Raw genomic sequence first — 20,561 nt, 5'->3', positions numbered from 1 at the left:
ATCACCATCAAAAGTCTGCCTGAGGGTTAAATTAGCTAATACAAAGTTCCGGTAATACTGCCCACAACACAGTAGCACTCATGAATGGTAGCTATTACTGTAAATAGCAAATTTCAATCCCGAAGACATTTTAGAGGTGCAGCTCAATATTAACAAACTATTCTGTAAGGTGGTCAGTCAAAAATGAAGACGGACTTGTAGAATGAGTTCTTCCGGTTGGCCCTTGATTCCTTTCCTCCCCACCCTGGCCAAGCCTCTGGTTTGTACTCAGTGAAAAATCAAGAACCTCCCCCTCCCCCTTCACATAGTCTCCATTTCACAGTTTACTTTCTATAGCTCTCAATAACCACCACTTACAGTTTAAAAAAGAACTTAAAACTTTTTACACAAAGAGGTTTGAAGTCATAAATTCCTACCCCACAAGGTCTTCCTTCCATCCTTGGCCCCTGCTCACAGCCCAGCATCCTCTCCAGCCACAGGGCAAGAGGGATGGTGGAGGAACGGTCATTTCTCTAAAGGAAGGAGAAAGTGCAAAAGGAGGCAGCCTGGAGGGCTGGGGGGACCCCTTCCCAGAGGAGGAGGAGGAGGGGAGCAAAGTAGGCTGCCTGAAGTTGCCAGCGAACTTGGGAACATCAGGGAGCCTGATGTCTGGGCCTTGGGTGACCTCGGTGTAGCAGCAAGGATGAGGAGGGTGAGCAGGGGCTGGATGAGGGCTCGAAGGGAGAGATGAAGGTTTGGAAAAGCAACCTCGGGACTGTCAGTCTGGGAAGTCACTTACGTAACAGGCTGGGCAACCACACAGTCCACAGTCCCCTTCAGTGCAGAGCCTTAAAAGACTCAATTCCACATTTAAAACACAGATGTAACAGAAACCCGACATGGCAGCTGCCTACGGCAGTCACAATGGCCTTCCTTTCTTTGCTTTTCAGGCTTTTGGGTCTCGGCACGTGTGCTAGAAAGAGAAGCAGGGACAGGTCCAAGGCCATCAGCCCCCACCCCCACCGCCCCCCACCTTACTCTGTTAAGGATCTGCAAAGACAGTCAGACTTAATGGTCTCTAGGCTTCCCTCTTGCTCTACTGGTTAGTGTTCACTAGGAGTTACTGCTTTCAGGAGAGACTTAGAAAACACACAATCATTTGCTATCAGTTGGGAGGGAACCTAATGATAAATGTACACAAACTGCAAAAATCATGCTTTTATTCACTGGCCACCCTTTTCATCTGTACGTGTGACGGTTGTGTATTATGCACTATGTAATTCCTTAAATTCACTTGTTCTAAGCAGAAATACTATTATCATAAGCCCTGACATCAATAAAAAGGCAGCCAAAATCCATGGTGGAAGGTGAAAGAGGTCTCATACTGAATATAAACTAATCTTAAACCCCAAATAGTCTTCCTTAATGGCTTTACCGAGCTGTAATTTCCATACCAGACAATTCACCTATTTAAAGCATACAAACCGATGGTTTTTAGTGTGGTTACAAAGTTAAACTACAGTGAATTTTATTTTATTTTATTTATTTTTTTGGTGGGGATAGTAACTATGTTTATTTATTTATTCTTAGAGGAGGTACTGGGGATTGAACCCAGGACCTCATGCATGCTAAGCATGCGCTCTATCTACCACTTGAGCTATACCCTCCCCACCACAGTGAATTTTAGAACATTTTCATCACCTCAGAAAGAAACCCTGTACCCATCAGCACCCAGTCACACCCATTCTCCCCTCAGCTAATATCTACTTTTTGTCTTATAGATTTGCCTATTTTGGATGTTTCATATAACGCAATCACACAGCACTGCAGGCATTTGCAGCTCGTCCAAACGCTCTTCCTGCAGGTCTCCTGAGCAAACTCCTCACCCTGAGGGACCCACTGGGTCAGCTGGAGAGCCTGGGCTGTCTCTGGGTGAGGGAGGTGACATCGTGGGTCCTCTCTTTTCAGTTCAGCGTGGCAGACATGTGACAGCCAATGGCCAGCCAATGCCACTTCTGGGGAGTTGGGGATAGGACAAACTGTTGGACACAAGTTAAAGTTCTAGGGCAAAGCTACCAGATGTTGGGCAGGTAAGAATAGGACAATTCAGCCCATTTTGCCTGACGATCTTGCCACCAGATAAGTAAACTCATTTTCCACCACTTCCATTTTCCATAGACAAATACATCACGGATCTTACAACACCCCATCTCAAACCTCAGTGGCTGTGTTTGAAGCTTGGGGGCCACGTGAGCCCTCAGTAGGAAATAAAGGCAGCTAATGAGAGATGATGCTCACTCTTGAATGGCTCTCTCACATTTATAATTGGACATCTATTTCCTTTCCCTAAAGAAAGGGATTAATGGTGCTCGCCTTCCTCCCCACTCCTCTGATGGTCTGCACCGAGGCTATTTCCACAGTGGGAGGTCCGGGATTACTGGGGCCCCCAGGGAGGTGGAGGAAATGTCAATTTAATTAGCTCACCCTTACCACCCATCTTTCCATACTTCTCATAAAAATGTCATGATTTATCAACCCTTAGGATCCCCTATCCATCTTTAAAATACCCAAGCATTTTGAACATTTAGTTCTTTTATGCATATACATTTGGGTTTTTTTTCCCCTTCCGTTTTAATATGAGTTTGTGTTTCTGTTAAAAATTGTGTATGAAAGTCTGTTTAGTCAACAGAAAGGCCACTGACAACCAAGTCTGCCCTGCTCAAACATGTAAAAGCTGGCCCCTTACAAGGGAGACACAACAATATCATGTACAAGAAACTGAGTGACAGTCACCGACCCCGGGACTTAATAGATTCAGAGGTTTGACAGTTGGGAGGGCCTCAGAGAGCCTGGCACCCTTCTTCCCCACTCACAGATGAGAAGACTGAGACCCACCAGGGTTAAGTGACTGGATTAAGGCACAGGATCTGCCACTGAAGATTCAAGACTCAAATCAGCTTCCCAATTCCCAGGAAAATTCCCAACCTGGGCTACCTATTTCACAGGCCTGAAACCTAGAAGCCAATCGCTGCCCTGCAGACAACTCAGGCCTCCAATCACACAGCCAGGAGCCAGAAGCCCCACATTTGATGGAACAGATGGTCCTCTGACCTTGTCAGGGAGGGAAAGACCAACACGCTTACATGAACATCACCATCATCAAGGATTCATTAAATGCCCACTGTGTTTCAAGCCCTGTGTTAACTCTCCTGGGGAATTTCAAAGAAAGTCTGAGCTGTGAGCCCAGGCATGGGATGGCTTTCATTGTGGGGGTGGAGGGGGCGGCAAGACAGTGCAGTTGAACACTTATCAATAATGAACCAACTAATCAGAAAAGGACACAAAAATGAATGGTAATGAGCTGCTGAGAAGGGAGAGTTGCAGGACCATCATAGAGCAAGAGATCCTTTTAAATCTCGAGTTGGTACTTGACAGAGATGAACATACCACAGGCCTATGTCCCAGACTCCCGATTAAGACCCGGACAGGAGCCCCCCGGGGGCAGATGATTGACAGTCAGCGCTCGGCTGAAAATCACCAGATGTAGCCGGACGTGGGTTTAGGAGTGGAAAATGCGGGCCCACCGGAAGCCAGAGCTGCCAGGTGGGGACATTTGGGGGACAAGATGGGGCAGTAATTGGTCCAACACTTCAGAAGCAGTGGAAGAAGCACTAGGAACAAAAAGTCTGAGGATGCTGATGGGCTGGGAAGGAGTTTTCCCAAAAGTCTTTCAAGAGACTCGTCCAATCTGGGGGGGGGGGGGGTGTTGGTTCTCAGCCCAGGCAGAGTATTTGCCTGATATTCACAGTGAGGTTCACAGTAGCTCAGCTGAGAGGCCAAAGAGTGTGAGGAGACAGGGCGAACCCGAGAGACGACAGGCATTTATGCTGGAATAAAGGAAGCAAATTCAGAGTGGGGACCTCTGTGCTCAGCACTCCCTGGTCCTCTGCTCCTGGCCCACGCCTGCCCCCAACCCCAGGACGGTGATGATGACCGGCCTCACAGGTGCCTCCGGGTCACCTGCACGTTCAAGGCTAAAAATTCAACTTCCTCTCTCTCCTCCCTTGTTCCCACACTTCCCTCCCCCAGTCACCGGCACCCCTCGCCCCATCTCTCAGGGTCCAACACCCCCAGCTCCTGAGTTCTCTCTTCTCTCTGTCCCGGGGAGCTGCTTTCTGCTGGACCTTGTCACTGCTGAGGGCCCTGGTTCATGCCTCTTCTTCACTCATTGGGATGTTTCACAGCATCCTAACTTCTCTGTCTCCCTTGTATGCATTCTAGACACGACCACATGTTCTCACGTCACCCCCTGTGTGAGATCCGCGGGGCCACCCTGGGGCTGCAGAATCCAGTTGAGGTCTTCAGGCCAGTTCCCATCTTCATCTCCCCCTATCTGGCCACCGTCCAGCCGCTTCTCATTTCCTGAGCTCTCAGGCCTCCATGCTTTGGCCCAGAAGGCTCACTTCTCCGGGGATGCCCTTCTCAGCCCTCCCTCTTTTCCTCCACAAATATTTCTTAAGTGTCTGCCAAAAGCTGGGCTAGTGCTAACCTCTTGGCCTGCAGCCCTGGTAAACCAGCTCCGCTCATCTCCTGCCTTCTGATGGTTTAAATTATATTTGGGAAATCAACATTTGAAAACACCTGATAGACTTTATATTCTAGAGATACAGGCACAATATACGCTTTTTTTAAAATAAAGTTTAGCATACTCTAAAGGATTTCAACACTTGAGAATTTTATTTTTAACTTGAAACGAGAATATCAAATGTTTAAAACGTTAGCTTTTAAAATTAATTATTTTAAAATTAGAAGTCTCTGTTACCAGCACAAAGAAGAAAGTGCATCAAATGCAAATAATAAGGGATTCCAACTCAGGAGATGTGACAGGGGAAAAGTGAACAGGGTATTACCCTCTACAAAGAACTGGAGGGCTCCATTTCAACTGTGTGGTGAGTTCAGCTTTAATCGCATCATTGGCGTCCTGCTTAACTTTCTGGTTTCTGGTGGGCCATTCTCTCTCGAAACTCAGAAACTTTAACTGAAGCCTGCAGTTGACTTTCCAGGTCTGTAAGAAGAGGTTCTGATCCTCAGAGAGACCAGAAAGAGGGAAGCAGGCTTCCTTGAAGAACATTGAAAACCAAGATGCCTGGGTCTCTGTAAATCTCATTACCATCCAATACAGCATCTATCATGTAATAGTTTAAAAAAGAATCCCGTCGTCCTTTCTTCTTTTCTGCACTCCCTATAATGTCTGTCACAGAGCCTGACACACAGTAGGTGCAAATAAACACACCTGGAGTTGATAATTGTGCATGAAATCTCTCACCTAAGGGGACCAGAGCTTAAAGTGGCAGCCTCTGTGGGAGGAGTTATCTTAGATATCTTATCTTAAAAGAGCGGTAATGGGGAGTCATATTGTCCCTACAGTGATCAGAAGAACATAATTCAACTCTGAGCCTGTTGCAAACCAATGAAGTAATTTAAAGAAGCGCTAATAAGTCAGCGAGCATTCTGAATCTGGAAGCACTGGACAGACACACACACAGGTGTATATATGTATGTTAAGTGATACTGTTATTAGTGATGAATATTCTAGAACTGTTGCTTGAATTCATCTTTAACAGCAAGAGAAAGAAGCTCTATTTTTAAAAGACATTCAAGAAATCAAAGCCAGAGGAAAGACACAAATGTTTACGAAGACAGCAGGGAAGCTGTTCAGTTCCTTTCCAGAAGTTTAAGTTGGCTGATGGGGGTCAATTAAGTAGGCTAATTACTAGGTTCTATGTTGATCAGATTGATCAATACTGACTTTTTTTTCAGGTGCAGCAAAAACGCAGTCACGCACACAAGGCAGGTGGAGAACATTCACCCATCTGACTCGATGTGAAGGTTTGAATACTAAAGGAATCGGACAGCGGGGCTTCTTATCATCACAATGATTTAAAGCCATTTGTCCAGTAAGCAAGCACTTCAGAAAAATAAACAGAGAAAGAAAGGGGGACAGTGAGGAGCCTGGTCCCCCTGAGCAATCCATTGCCCGCAAAGATGATTGGACCCCAGGTCATTGATCCCATTTTTCAAACCAGATTGAGAAAGTGACTTCAGTTTGGTACTAGGTGTCTCTGAAACCTGTTACATGTTTTGGCCACAACGAACGAAGTGTCTGGGCAGTGGTGAATCGATGTGCCGTGCAGCTGACGTGACCACCCCTCTGGTCCTGACCTTGCTGAAAAATTTGTAGGAAGTATAGACGCTGGGAAAGGAGTGTAGAAATGAGGAGGGAGGCCAGTACCGTCGGCCCTCTGTACCCGTGGATTCCACTACCCGCAATTTGACCCGCAGTTTGTGGACTCCGCAGATGTCAAGGGACTGTGCATCTCTGGTTTATTAAAGTTACTTTAAACACCCACTTAATAAAAAAAAAAAGAAATACAGTTGCCAAACAGAAAGTAGCAATCTAAATGCCAAAAGCACCAGGCATAGCTGAGGGAAGGAGTGGTGTTCAAATGATTAATTACACTCACACCGTTTCTCCCTTACACTGATCTCTCACTCCGAGAGCTTAACAAACTTGCCAATTAGTTACGTGTGAATCATCCTCCACTTGCCTAATTTGCCTTTGAAGTTAGTGCTTGGCAATCTGCACTTCCTTAAATACCAACTTACATGGTTTGTTTTTAGGGGGCACAAAAAGGAAGGCACCCCACCTCCTGTCCTAATATTTCAGCATCTAAGGATCTAATGGATCTGTTTTGGAGCTCACTTAAAGAGGGCTGGTTCTTGAGAAATAGAATGACTTCTTTGTGGTAATGAATTCAGGAATCAAACCAGATCCAATAGCATAAGCTCTGAAAGTTGGTTTCTGTGAAATGCCAGTGTAGCAGGTTAATTTTTTTAAAAAGGAGGTGGAGGGAACAAAGGAAAGCACACCCTTGAGTGTAGCAGCAGAGAGTCAGGGAGGAGATTTTCTTAGGACATCAAAGTTATCAGCTGTTCATTCCTTTTAAAGTACACAGTGTGTTTTCCTACGGCCTCTTTACATAATGTAGAATTATTATATAATGTAGAATTATTCCTTTTTATTTTATATGATTTACATCTTTTACCATTCCAATATTTAATTCTTTAGAAGTGACTTATTTTCACAGCAGTAAATATCAAGTCTAAGTGTGATCGAAGTTATTTCTCTGTGACACATGAAGCCCAGACCCAAATGTTGGCTCCACCACAGTTTTTAAAAGCAAACTGGGTGGCCACATCCTCCCTGCCCACTTCCCCTCAGCTCTCTCCCGGGCACACCTGAGCCTCTGTTCAGAACCTGGGGCTCCGTGGAAACCGCGGTCCTGGTCCCCAGAAGAGGGACGTCACTGGCAGCCCTGTAGGCCTTGCCTTTTCAAAATATGGCAAGCTTGGAGGTTTCTCTTGCCTGAGTGAGCCTGTGAGAAATTCTTGCAAATTTTCAACAACAGGGCAGAGTGGGCAGGCTCACAGATCTACAGGAAAATGTACCAACTAAGCTGGATCTGCCTTAGGGGCCTGGGCCAATATTCACCTTGGAAGGGCACCCAGGGCAGCAAGAGGACATGCAATGGGGGATAAATTAGGATTTCTGGTTTGAAGCAAATGAGAGAAAGTGTTTATTAGACTTAAAATGTCAGTACTCTCACAGTGAAATGAATGGACTGTCGTAAAAGACCAGAAAGTAGTGCTTGTGGCTCCGGACTCAGATTTCTGCTCTTAAAGAAATCCTTGGTTTTTAGGAATCTGGCCAGCTCTGTGAAAATTAGGTCACTGAGGCCAGACCTGCACGGACTAGCAGACCTGACAGTGCACGAGCTCTGTTTTAAAAGTCAAAACTGAGAACGAGGCAAACATAGGGAGCAAAGCCACAGGACACATTTCCGCATGGTAGGTCCCCAGGGCGGAACAGGAGACGCAAAGAAGTGTCCCTGGGACTGGTGGGCGCCTGGTGGTGACAGCGGTGCTGTGGTCACTATACCACTCCGCACAGCAGAGCCGTAAGAGGGGGCCTCCGACAAAATGCAGTGGCCAAGTCAGGGTGGCCCGATTCAGAAAGCAGCACTTCAGCAAGGATGAAAAATAAATCTCTAAGGTTCCTCAGTGGCCTCTCCAAGTACAGGAAATGCGAGTGCGACACACATACACAATCTCACGGGCTGGCAACACGCTGCAGGGCAGAAATCAAAAGGCAGACAGAACTCTTGAAAAAATTCTTATACAGAATGAAAATGACTATTATCTAATGACTTGCTGTGACAAGGGCATGAATCCCATTTTCCATTTTACAGGGTGAAACAAATGTTACAAAAGCGACTCACCTGGAAATCCTGATCGTCGATTCCAAACCTCTCCCGCAGGTTACGGAAAACCATCGGGCAGTATTCCTTAAACTTGAAGTGGCTCGGCATGTTTTCTCTGAAATAGGCAAATGGTGGAAGAAAGCTCAGACGTGCAGAGGGGGAACTGGCCTTGGATGGGCTGCCGTCTTGTTTCCCTGTAGCCACAGAAGAGATTAGGGTTCCCACCCACAGGAGGCACAGGTGTGCTGCGAGGGACCAACTATAACCCACATTAAGATCTGGGGGACAGAAGGGACAGACATACAAGGGGATTGGTGAAGGCAAAACAAATTGCTTGGTGAGTCAGGGAAGGGCAGCAGAGAGCCACCAACAGTGCCCCCTACACTCATCCTGGGTTACCTGCTAATGGAAGTGTACAAAACAAGACTGTCAGGTGCAGGTTGGGGGTAGGGCTCAGCGGTAGAGCACGTGCTTGGTGTGCTGGGTTCTAGGCCTCCGTCAAGGGGGAAAAAAAAAACAAGACTGCCTGTCACTCCTGGAACCACCTGTTTTATCTTTTATATAAATACTGCATTCTAAAACCATACAGAAATGGTCCCCTTAAAAGGTCACCCTTTAAACGGCATTGTGAGAATAATTAACACATCAGCTTCACCTTAGAACAATGGCCCCATTAAGAAATTTCACAATGGGTCCTCACGTGGGAGGGGTTTCACTGGGGCTCAGCCCACTCTTTCAGAATTGCTTCCTCCTTCGTGTTCAGAGACACACATTCCCCTCTGTTGTGGGACTCTGTGCACAAATGATGGTGATTTGTATGTGTGTCCATTTTCAACACCCCACCCGACTGTGAACCGCCCCCACTAAGGGCTGTACTGTTTCTTATACATCCGTGTATCTCCCACTGTCAATGAACTGCCCCCCACAGACGGTGTTCCATGACATCTAACTTGACATTGAAAAGGAGAAACAGTCTCAATGCCCACTATGGCATCCAATTACATTTGATATAAGTACACCTTAATTCTTTATTGCTCTAGGAATTAGTCATCTCTGTTCATAAAGTAATCATTAGTGGGGTTTTGTGTAAGAGAGCTGAGGTCCATAGCTGCTAAAAAAAAAAAAAAAATCCAAGCAATTTACAGCTTCAAACATTTAAATTGTAATGAGAATATCACTTTTAACATATAAGATATTCATAGAGAACAATATGCCATATGGCAAAAAGATATTACCCAAGAGGGCCTGCTGTTGCTTTTCTGAAAATGACAGATGGTTATGTTTATCACAGGATTTACTTCATCAGCAAAACTTTACTCCCACCCATTGAAAAATAATGTGATTCTAGAAATTCACAAAAATCATACTCCTGGCAGCCACGCCAGTTCTTATAAAAAGGTGGTGCTGGTACTTACTTGTTAAAAAGGTGATTGTCCACCTTTATCTTTGAATAGGCTTTGAAGTCATCTGGCATCAACATGACAGGGATTTGAACATGGCTCAGTTCATTGATCTAGAAAAATATAAAATAAATGGCACAGGTTGTTACTATCCAGGTGGACAGTGCTTGACTTGAACGTGTAATTTACTGAGAAAATATGGTGGGTGCTAGGACTTCCCAGCCCACCTTCCCCACTGTTCCTGTCCCACATCATCTCTCTCGGTGCTGTCCTGTCTCAGCAGAATCCCCCACTGCCTCCCACCTCACCTCCAGTTCTAACTCCCACTGCTCACCCCTGCCTGCTGCTGGGCCTCCTGGATGGCAGTGATGGGAGGGATTCTGGAGGGTGACCCCTCATGGCCAGCTGTCCCTGCTTCCCCCATCCCTCCTCCTACTTCCCCTCCAGAGCCTCAACCCAGGGCTCCTTCAATCACACGTCCAGGTCAACTTTCCTTTGTAAAGAAAATACTATCTGAGAAAGAGGGTTTTTAAATGTCTGATATTAATATTTGTTGAATTAATGGCTATGACTATTTCTTTACACTTTTGGGTATTCAAAAGGCAGCGCTGTCAGTCATATGATCTTTACCTTATAGGAACTAAATTTAAAAGAAAGTATTGGGGTGGGGCATGAGTTTACCAGAAGAGGAACCTTCATGAAGGAAAAGAAGGAAACATATGGCCCTGGGATTAAATCAGAGGGAGGTGGGTTGCCCATGGGTCAAGACGAAAGCACATCTTTATGTGGTTATAGCCAACAAAAGGTTAAGCCCAGTTCCATTTACATTCCCACGAGTGGCAGGGACAGCTTTGGACACCTGACTTCATGAGAGCTGAACTTTCTCTTGGTCAGTTATTTTTCATCTCAGTTCCCAAGCTATAACTCCCTAGTTGCTAGTAATAAAAGCCACTTTAAAGGTTTATGCTTCCAGTAAATGGAAGATACTCGGAAGGGCTCTCAGTTACAAAAACAAAAAACAAACCAAAAGTATGAGTTCTTTGATAGACAGAGTTGTTAACCTTTTGCTGGGTTCATAGAAAGTAGGGGACTCGTCAAGGCGCCTTCCTTCCCTGACAGTGAGTTTAATCCACAGGGTGTGCGGTGACCATCAAGGAAGCGTGGAAGGAGGGGCTTCTCTGAAGATAAATGCCAGTTTCACACTAGGTGTCAGAGCGTAGCTGGGGAGCTCAACCCAAGACTTCGACATTGAACTAAGATCTTTTTAAAAAAAATTTGGGGGGGTAGGTAATTAGGTTTATTGGTTTTTTTACTTGTTTATTTTAATGGAGGTACTGGGGATTGAACCCAGGACCTCGATGCATACTAAGTATGCACTTTACCACTAGAGTTATACCCTCCCCGCTTAAACTGAGACCTTTGAAGGAAGCAAAAGGGGTCCCAGCACCTGGCAGAAGTAAATGCAAATGGTGCCTGGAAGAAAGCATCCCTGACATGGAATGTTTTTGAACAGTAAGAGTTGGTGAGCTTCTGGGTTGGTGAGCACATCCATGTGCCAGGAGGGTGATGAACCCCAGTCCACAGACAGACCCTCCTGCACTGGGACCCTTCTGAGCCTTGCCCTATGTACTGCTCCATCTGTATCCTTTATAACCTCTTCTGTAATAAACTGGTAAACATATATACATGTTTTTCTGAGTTCTGTGTACTGCTTAGCGAATTAACGGAATCTGAGGAGGGGGCTGTGGGAACCTCTGATTTTACAGCCAGTAGGTCAGAAGCACAGGTAACAACCTTGACTTGTGGTTGGCATCTGAAGTGGGGGAGAAGGGCAGTCTTGTGCGCCTGGGCCCTTAACCTGTGGGGTCTGATGTGAGCTCCAGGAAGACAGTGCCAGAACTGACGTACTGCCTCGTGGTACTGGAAAGAACTCATGTGGCATAAACCCATCAAAACTACCAAAAAATGAGAGCAAAATAAAGGCTCTCAACTGAGAACTACCCCACAACATGCCTCACTAAAGGAACTTACAAGCCTGAAAAGCACATTATTTAAACTCTGAGGACATACTTCAGAAAGAAGGTAAACATTGTGGGTGGAAGGTCTGAGATACAAGAAGAAGACTACTATATTCACATATTACTTAATATTTATAATAATTAGTACAGGGTTATATTATGCTGGGCACTGCACAAATCTTCAAACCTAACAAATCAGATTGGATACTACCGCCCTCATTTCCTGATTCGCGTTGATTTCCTTGTGGTACCTGCTTTTTTCCATAGAACTGTTGAGAATTCAGCTTTCCAAAGACAATCATTGTGCCACGGGAGGGAGTACCAAGTTGAAATCGACAACTCCCTCACACTATAGTTTGCGTGGTGTCTTACAGATGTTGAGATCAGCATGCTTCCCTTGAAATTTTGAAGTGTCCCGTGGCCTGCCTCCTGAATTTGCTGCAATGCCCTAGGCTACCTGGGCAGTTTGGGGACCACAGATATAAACAGCAGCAGATGTTTAAAACAGCAAATGATATAATCTAATTATGGAAGAAGATAATCAGAATCATCCCCTACTGTGCATTGTATTGGATTATAACCTATAGCCACTTTATATTCATCCCAAACAATTTTAATTACAAGCATCAGTTAATCCTTAACCCTTATATACTGATGGTCCTTATAACCCTTCCAAGCAAATAGTTTTCTTGGGATAGCGCTGTATCAACTGCATTTGTGCAAAGCCAAATTACAATTCTGTTCCTCTCAGATAATGGCAGTAACTTAATCAGACATCACTTTTAGCCAATTTTATTTTATACTATATTATTAGAATCTCCTTCATGTTATAGCCCATAGAAGTGTGTGAAACTTCTACTCAGCCACAACACTAGACTAATTTAAAATAATCTCTCCCATTCAGTTTACTCAAGTATCTTGCAATACTAAATAATTTTCAGCATATGTTTGTGAAAAATTAAAATCTACGTATCTTTATGCTAGCACTGAAATATCAAAGTTTGAAAGAAAAAAAAAAAGAAAGAATCAGAACTGAAACCCAAGCCTTGTGACAAGCACAGTTAGACCGAGGTTGGTGGCAGTTAAATCAATTTCTCAAGACCTTGTGGAACTAGGAGAGAACGAGTAAAAACAAAGGAAGTTCACAGGGTGACAAGGAAAAATTAAGGAGCAATCAACTCTATATTACTTTCACCAAATTACACAGAAGAAAGTTGCAAAGAACATAATAGGTGATACCTGTCACATCTCTGCTTCCCGTGGCTACTGAGAAAGCAAAACCGGATGTGGAAGCAGGGACGTCCAAGTCTGTCCTTCCTCCCTCATGCCACTGACATCTGTACTGGTGACAGAATCTTTAGAACGCAAGCAGGAAAAGAGAAACTTTGGGGATCTTTTTTGCTCTATGTAGTTTCTGCTCTGAAAAATGTTTTCTGGTAAAAACATGAACACCTTCCGGCCAAAATGGAATGTGTAAGCTGCAAATTTCCCTTATAGATATTTATCCCACACCCATCCTTCCATGAGTGCAGTGTGCACGCATCCACTCGGTCAGGCACTGGGCAAAGCCCGGTGTTCATGCTCACGGTGTTTACAGTCTAGAGGAGCACACACATTGACTGAAGAAGTGCAAGATGGAAAATGCCAACAGTGACAGGTGGCAAGAGGGAGGAGGTCACCAGGCTGTGGACCATGGTGGTGACGGAGGTGAGGGGGGCCAGCCTGGAGCAGGACAAGGCAGGGGGACAGGGGTCCCAGAAAGTAGGGTTGCAGGTACAAAGGCCTTGTGGCAGGGTGGGGGGTACAATTAACAGGAGAGATGAGAGATCAGTGTGTTCTGGCTGCAGAAATCCAGGGGGCACGTGATGGGATGTGGCTGAACAGCCTTAGAGGACTGTGAGTGGCCACAGGGGACTCCAAGAGAGGACAGAAGGTGTAGGGGTGAAGGAGGAAGATCCAGGAAACACGGGCTGCTGTGACAAGGCAGACCATGGTTCCATCTACTGAGAGCATTTCAAGGGAAGGGTTCAGTTGTGAACTTGTTAAATTTGACGTGCTCTTGAGACATCTTGAGTGTGTCAGGTGGGCAGGTGGACGTGTGGATCTGACATCCCCAGGGGAGGCAGGGGCAGGAGGTAAAACTACGTACACCTGTGTGTAAGGGTCACTCCACGGGGTGAAGGAGGCAGCCTGGAGAGGGGACAGAATAAGAGGGCGGGAGGGCCCAGGAGCAGTCTTGGAGAACGCCGGGAAGGGGAGGATGAGCCTGCAAAGGAGAGCAGGAAGGACTGAGAACAGGGCGGGAGGGCCCAGAAGCAGTCACCTCCTGGACATGCAGGAGAGAGCGCGTTGAGAACAACATGTTGACAGCTTCTGAGACGTGGAGTGGGACAGTGATTGGAAAACGGCAGCTGGGCTGAGCAACAGGTGGGGGATCTCTGGGGACCTGGGGGGGGGAGGGTTGATGGAGCACAGCAGTGGAAACGAGGCTGGGGCACGTGGGAGAGTGCACACCTGGATCAGCCTAGGTGTTCAGAAGTCTGGGAGGAGAGAGAGGAGGAGGCCTAAGGGATGGAGGAAGGGGCTGAGTCCACAGAAGGGACAACCCTTCCAAGGCACCTGTGGGGAAAGTGGAAGGGGCTGGGATCCGAGCCCGCCTGAAGGACAAGGCTTTGGGGAGGCAACTCCTCCACCAGGAAGAGGGAAAAGAGACTGGGGCTGGGTGGCAGGGGCAGAAGCTGACTGAGGGGAGACGGGCGGCCCCCATCCCTGGCTCCCTGTATCTCTGGGAAGTAAGGAGCCATGACCATCAGCTGAGGATGAGGGCAGGCTCAGGGGCTCAGGGGCTCAGGGAGAACACAGAGAACTTGAAAAAGTGATTGCAGAATGTGGGAGGACAAGTCTGAAGAGAGAAATGTGGCTGGGCTTTGGGGCAGCATGGGGAGGCCGTGATGGTTAATTTACAGGGAACCGAGCAGACTCCTGGAGGCACAGACATTCCAGCAGAGCTCGGCCGCAGGGTGTAGGGTTGATGGAGATGACTGGGCTTTTTTGGGTTTGAGGTCTTTGCTAGTCAGGTGGGCCAGAAAAAGACATGAAGCTATGAAATGTCACAGGAAGAGCAATGGAAATCATTCTAGGATAATCACAGGGTGAAAAGTCAGTACCAAACACTTATCGCTGACCATAAAGAGCTCCCCACTGTAGCTGGAGGGGTGTCATGTACACAGAGGGAAGGACAAAGCAGCAGAGAAGGAAAGCTGGAGGCTGGCCAGCGAGTGTCCCAGGAACTCAGGGACAGGCGTGCGGAAGGGCGTCTGGGAGGGAGTGAAGCCCGTGGTGGCTGTTGAAAGATGGAGAGATGTGACTCGTGTTTTATTTTCCAGTCACGAGCTTCGTGGGTCTATGAATGCGACTCTCAACACAAAGAGAAGAAGGTTCCACCTTCACAAATCAAGAGTTCCCCAGGAAGGAGGGAACATTTGGCCCTTGTTAGGGGAGAAAAGGCATGAGAAATCAAAGATGATGAAATCAAAAGAGACTCAGTGATCCCACTCTAACCCTTCGTTTTGCAGATTACAATACATCCTGGTCTGTCTGTACCTTTATGGTCAAGGACGAACTTGACACTGAGTTTATGAGACAGCAGTAGCCGTGGGCATTTTGACTTTCTCCCAGGCTGTCTTTCCTTCACAATGGCTTCACATTTCCTTTGGGCTTCTCTTTTGCCCCCAAATTCTCTCCCCACGCCCCTTGGTCAGGTGAGTAGCTAGATTTAATGACTTGTAAACAAATTTTTCACAAACCAGGGGATCTACCACTTAAATGAAGCTCTTAATTAGTAAAAACAACATTTTTCAAGAATGTATCCATAAGCCCCTATTTCTTCTTCCTATAAGCACATTTTATTAGTTTTTTAATATGGGGGCTCATGAGTCAATCATCAGTTTTACCAAAATGTATTAACTATAGTGCTTCCTGATAACAAACTGAAAGCCATTTAACTTCCTGGATAATTCTCCCCTGTAGCCTATGACTTTGACATCACACAAACTAAAACATATCCTTGTCTCTAATTCACTTGAATGAACTGATGCAGATAACGACAGTAAGCTATTAATGTTGAATAAAACTGAGTTAATCCTATTTGTTAATGCCTATGTTACACACAGGAATGGGGCTGTGAATTTGCAGACCTCAGGACAAAATTCCTGGGTTTCAAAGTCTTCAGTCTGAGAAAATTTTAATTTACTGGTTTGATGTTCTGCCTAGCCCAACCACTGTATATGGCCTACTTCAAAATTGGCAGCAAAACTAATAATCATTTATCATGATTAGCTTATAACAGTATTTTATTAAAGCATTTATACTTTTCTTTCTTTCTTTAAAGATGCTTTATAGATACATAGGAAACACACACACACATATATAATTTCGTTTATAGATGGGACATTAATATTCATGAAAGAAAACAAAAAGATTTGTGTTAACCATTACCATTTTGAAGAAAGAAAGCCACACCACCATTGGACTAAGCACGTATCATGAAATCCAAATAGTTTCTAATTTATGGAAACAAAACTGCTTTTGGAGTTTACTTATTAAACTATTAGGTTAGTTAAATAATAAACTGAAAGCACTAGATCTATTATTAAGGCCACATTTAAGGTTCCTTCAGTTTGCAAATATTTAATAGACTCTCACAACAAATGTGCAATATCACTTTAAACTTGTGAAGTACTTAATAGTTGTCAAACCACTTGGGCAAATAGTTTTTCATTTTCTCTTTCTTTTCTCACATTCACAGACCTACACAGCTCATGATGGGAAAAATACACTGTAGATGCCCCCACACAGAAAGGCTGCAGGCTGGGTCCCCCGGTGCCCCGGGGACAGCTGCCTGTTCCTGGTTATGCTGTGCCAGTCACCCCCAACCAGCCTGGCATGCACCAGCCCAGACTTTCCGCTTAGCCACTGGGCATCAGTGTGGACAGTGCTGGGGCCCAACATAAGTTGTTAAATAAAGAAGCTCTGTTGTTAACATCAGTTGACACAAGGGCCAAGTTGGGGTGGGGAGGGTGAGTCCAAGGTTTTGTACAAAGTACTCAAATGTTCCTGATCGGGATACAGTGTGTAGAGGGGAAGGTATTGTTCACATGGGGTGGGGGGCGGAGGGAGCCACTGAGGTCCAGGCCCCCCTTGGCCTTAATGCACGTTAACACTTGTTGTTAACCTTGCTGCTTATACTTAACGGACACCAGCCGAGCATCACATTAAACACTTTAGACATAGTATCTTATGTGATTTTTACAACCAAATGGTGTAAGTACTATTATTATCTCCATTTTCCAGATAAGAAAACAGGCTTTGTGAAATTAGGTAAACTAATTCAGCCTAAATCTTCCTCAGTCAGGCAACTCACTTGAGTTACCTCAAATACGCAATTCAGAGACTGGGGCTGGCTGACCCTAAGATCCATTGGAGATCCTGACAGCCTATGAGGTAAGGGTCACAACAACTTCAGAAGACACCTGCCTGAAATTCAAGTCTTCATTGTCTTAAAAACTTCCAAAGGAGTCCTTTCCTTTTTTCTTTAAGGAGTAATTACATAGATGTTTAGAGTCAGTGATTTAATGCATGTGTAATCGAATATGCACTGCGATCAGCTGTGATTTTGTTAAGTGCAAGCTAAATTTGGAAAGACCTGTGTCACTGAAAAGTTTTCATTTCTCTGACATTCCTTGATATTTCAAAAAAAGGGAAAATATTGTAAGTCAACTATACTTCAATTAAAAATACAAAAAAGGGTGGGCGGGAAATAAATATTCCTCAAAGTTCCACTAAATCTTAATGACTCATAAATAATATCTTTAAATGATACAAAATCAATTTCCAAAGCAATTATTTATTAAAGCAACTTACTGAGTTTCCCTTTATGAAAAATATGATTAACACACGATAGAGTAAAATTCATGTGACTTTTCCTTTTACAATACTGTATGTCCCAACTCAGAAAAGGTATCTTGATTCCTGTCTTCAGCAAAACATTCAAATTTCTATCGCACTCAAGTTACCTCCAACACTGTAAAACGGGTTTTGTTTGTTTGTTTGTGGATTAAATCTGCTGACTGCAACGAGTGTCATTCCTGCAGATGTAACACTGAATTCACACTGGCAAGAAAACTGAGTTTGCAGTTAAGTTGCTAAAATGGGAATAATAAATAGCTACTGGACAAGGAATAAATGAGACCCAGCTGGTAATAGTTCTGAAATCAAGGCATACAGAAGTGCCTCCCCACCACCACCATAGCATTTCACACTGAGACATTTAAAAAATCAACTTTCCACATTCATATGACTAAATCAAGAATATGTTTATAAATTGTGAGGCATTATTAATGGCAATTAATTCAGATACATTCACCCTAAACACCATGTTCCTAGACTAACAGAATTGTACTGGTTTTCATTTAGCCAAGCTTAAACAAAAAGGATCAGCAAAACACAAGACAAACCCAGAAAAGGAAATCTCTCACTTGTAGTAGACACTGAGATATTTAATCTGTTTATAAAGACAATTCACTACAAATTAAGCCAAATTCAGATGAAATGGGAGGCAGGCAGCACGTGAAGCCACAGAGGGCGCTGCTGGGTACCAGGTTGGGGGAAAGACTGATGTGGCAAGAGTGGGAATTATCTTAAAAGGCCTATTTACTTCTCCTCAAAAATCTCAAGACACATACTGGAGAGGGCTTTATCTCCCAAACAACATTTCCTACCACTTAAACAGGAGTGCATATTTTGAAACACAATTCAATTGTAATAACAATAAAGGGCGAGACTGAACACTGATAAAACTGAGCTAGATGAACCCAAAGGACTTAAGATGGGCACAGACCCAACGGGAGAAAGAACTGTAAAGCATAACTTGACACTACTATAATTTTGGATGCTGTTGTTTTAACTTTAATTAATTTCTTAGGGAAATCAAACAATAAATATGTCATACCAGATTCCCTAAACTTTATCAGTTTTCCAACTGCATCCAGCTTCTACAAAAGGATCCCAACTTCACAATATAAAAAGGGATACAAATGTACCACTAATTAAAAAACAAAACAAAACAACTCTTTCCTCCCTCCATATTTCTTCATATCAGTGTCTGAAAATAGATACTTCCCACTTACTGGGTTAAAAAAAGAATTCCTTTGTGACTCTATGGTTGATGAGCATAGGATTCCTCCCACCAAATAATTTACTCTCAAGATTTCTGCCCTAGGGTTCATTAGCTTTAGGAAGTGAAGGAGTAGAAAACTAAAATAGCTACTACCAGAGATAAGACTTGAGGGTATTCCAAGAGCTATTGGGACAAATCACAGCTGGAAGTTCTAACGCTGAGGTCCCTGTTTCCACAAACAGCAGGGGCCATTTAAATGTGAATCGGGACTTTAAACTGGTTCTCCCCCCAAAGGTGTACAAAATGACCTCAGGATTATTTCTAAGAGTATTTTCCATAGCGTGACCTAGAAAAGGTCACCAAGATTGTCCGTGCCTCTCCATGCTCCTGTCCAGACCATCTGCACTCACTATTTCTGGAGTGGGTGGGGAGCGGGAGCTTGGGGAGGAGCAAGGAAGCAAAGAGATATAATAACATTAAGGGTTATAATAATAAACTTTAAGAAATTAAGTAGACTGCCTGGCTTACACTGAACTGTCCAAATTAGGTGCAATAACTATGACCATCCCTGCCAAGTACCTCCTAGGATGACTTCTAAAACATTCTTGTATTGCATCAATTTGTACAATGGGGATACCATCGCACACTTACACAGTTCCTATTTTAGATTGTGGTAGCAACCATCATGTCTGTAGAACAAAGAATATCATAAAGGCACCATTTTCTCTTCCTTTTTTCTACTAATTTTCTTAGCAAGTTTGTGGCGATGGGGGTGGGGAAAGAGCACCTAAATTTTTTTATCTGATTTTTACTATTTGATAACTATTTATTATTTCTCATTCCATATTTTAAAAATATATATATTAACATGAACGTCAGCTCTCATTTGGAAATAATTTTATAATCTTGTAGTGAATATAGGTTGAAATAATTAAAAATTTTAAGAAATGATGTCTCAATGTGACTCTAGCATGAAGCCCACTCTTGGAATGGTGTGGCTCTCACTACCACTTACACTGCAAATTGAATGGCAATTTGAAAGTTCCGAGCTTTCAGAGGGGGCAGGCACAGCAAATTAGAGTCAATTACAAAGGTAGGAAAAAACAAGCAGTTGAAAATGTTTGTGAAGTGTCTTTATTTGTCTTGAGGCAAGAGGTCAATTTTCTACACCTGCTCCATCACGACTCACTTTCTAAGACCATATTTTAAAAGTTAATATTTCTCTATGTGCAGATAAGACAAAATCAAAGATGCAAGTATATTTTAATGAAAGCCTTCTTTTGAAATGTGAGCCAACTTCAGATGTCTAGAAAATAAATGTTTTATTTTGACGAGCCAAATAAAACTGTTCTGATAGCTGGGTGGAGATGTGAATCAGAGTACAAAGTTCTGCCATTCCACATCTCTCAACTCAAAGCCCAAGTTAATATGCTTAAGGGGACTTTTTTTTCTGTTGAACACAGACCATTAAATCAATCTTTTGATTAATGGCTCCTTGACTAAAATTAAAACATCATTAGGAATATTTAAACTCTTGCTTAGAATCTACTTTGTAACACAGACATACACTCTACCGCAGACCATCTGTCAACCTGGTATCTTCAAGCTCAATCACAGGCTTCTGATGAGTTTTCCTCACTGGCTGGCCCATGGCCAAAATTATTCA

The 20,561-nt window shown here is 44.1% G+C and overlaps 1 protein-coding gene across 2 annotated transcripts in view; it reads right to left on the bottom strand.

The window, feature by feature from the left end:
• PIP4K2A (phosphatidylinositol-5-phosphate 4-kinase type 2 alpha) overlaps positions 1–20,561 on the bottom strand; it is a 158,934-nt gene that overhangs the window by 52,495 nt on the left and 85,878 nt on the right. For both annotated transcript variants that reach the window (XM_074358486.1, XM_074358485.1), the window contains exons 2-3: positions 9,716–9,813; positions 8,319–8,415 (exon numbers count right to left, since the gene is read on the bottom strand). In XM_074358486.1, coding sequence (XP_074214587.1) covers positions 8,319–8,415; positions 9,716–9,813 — 195 coding nt within the window. The remainder of the gene's footprint in view (positions 1–8,318; positions 8,416–9,715; positions 9,814–20,561) is intronic.

This window comes from Camelus bactrianus, chromosome 35, assembly GCF_048773025.1.
Source record: "Camelus bactrianus isolate YW-2024 breed Bactrian camel chromosome 35, ASM4877302v1, whole genome shotgun sequence".
Taxonomy (NCBI): Eukaryota; Metazoa; Chordata; class Mammalia; order Artiodactyla; family Camelidae; genus Camelus; species Camelus bactrianus.
The sequence above is the reverse complement of the archived record's forward strand: the minus strand, read 5'-3'. Positions and strand labels throughout refer to the sequence as shown.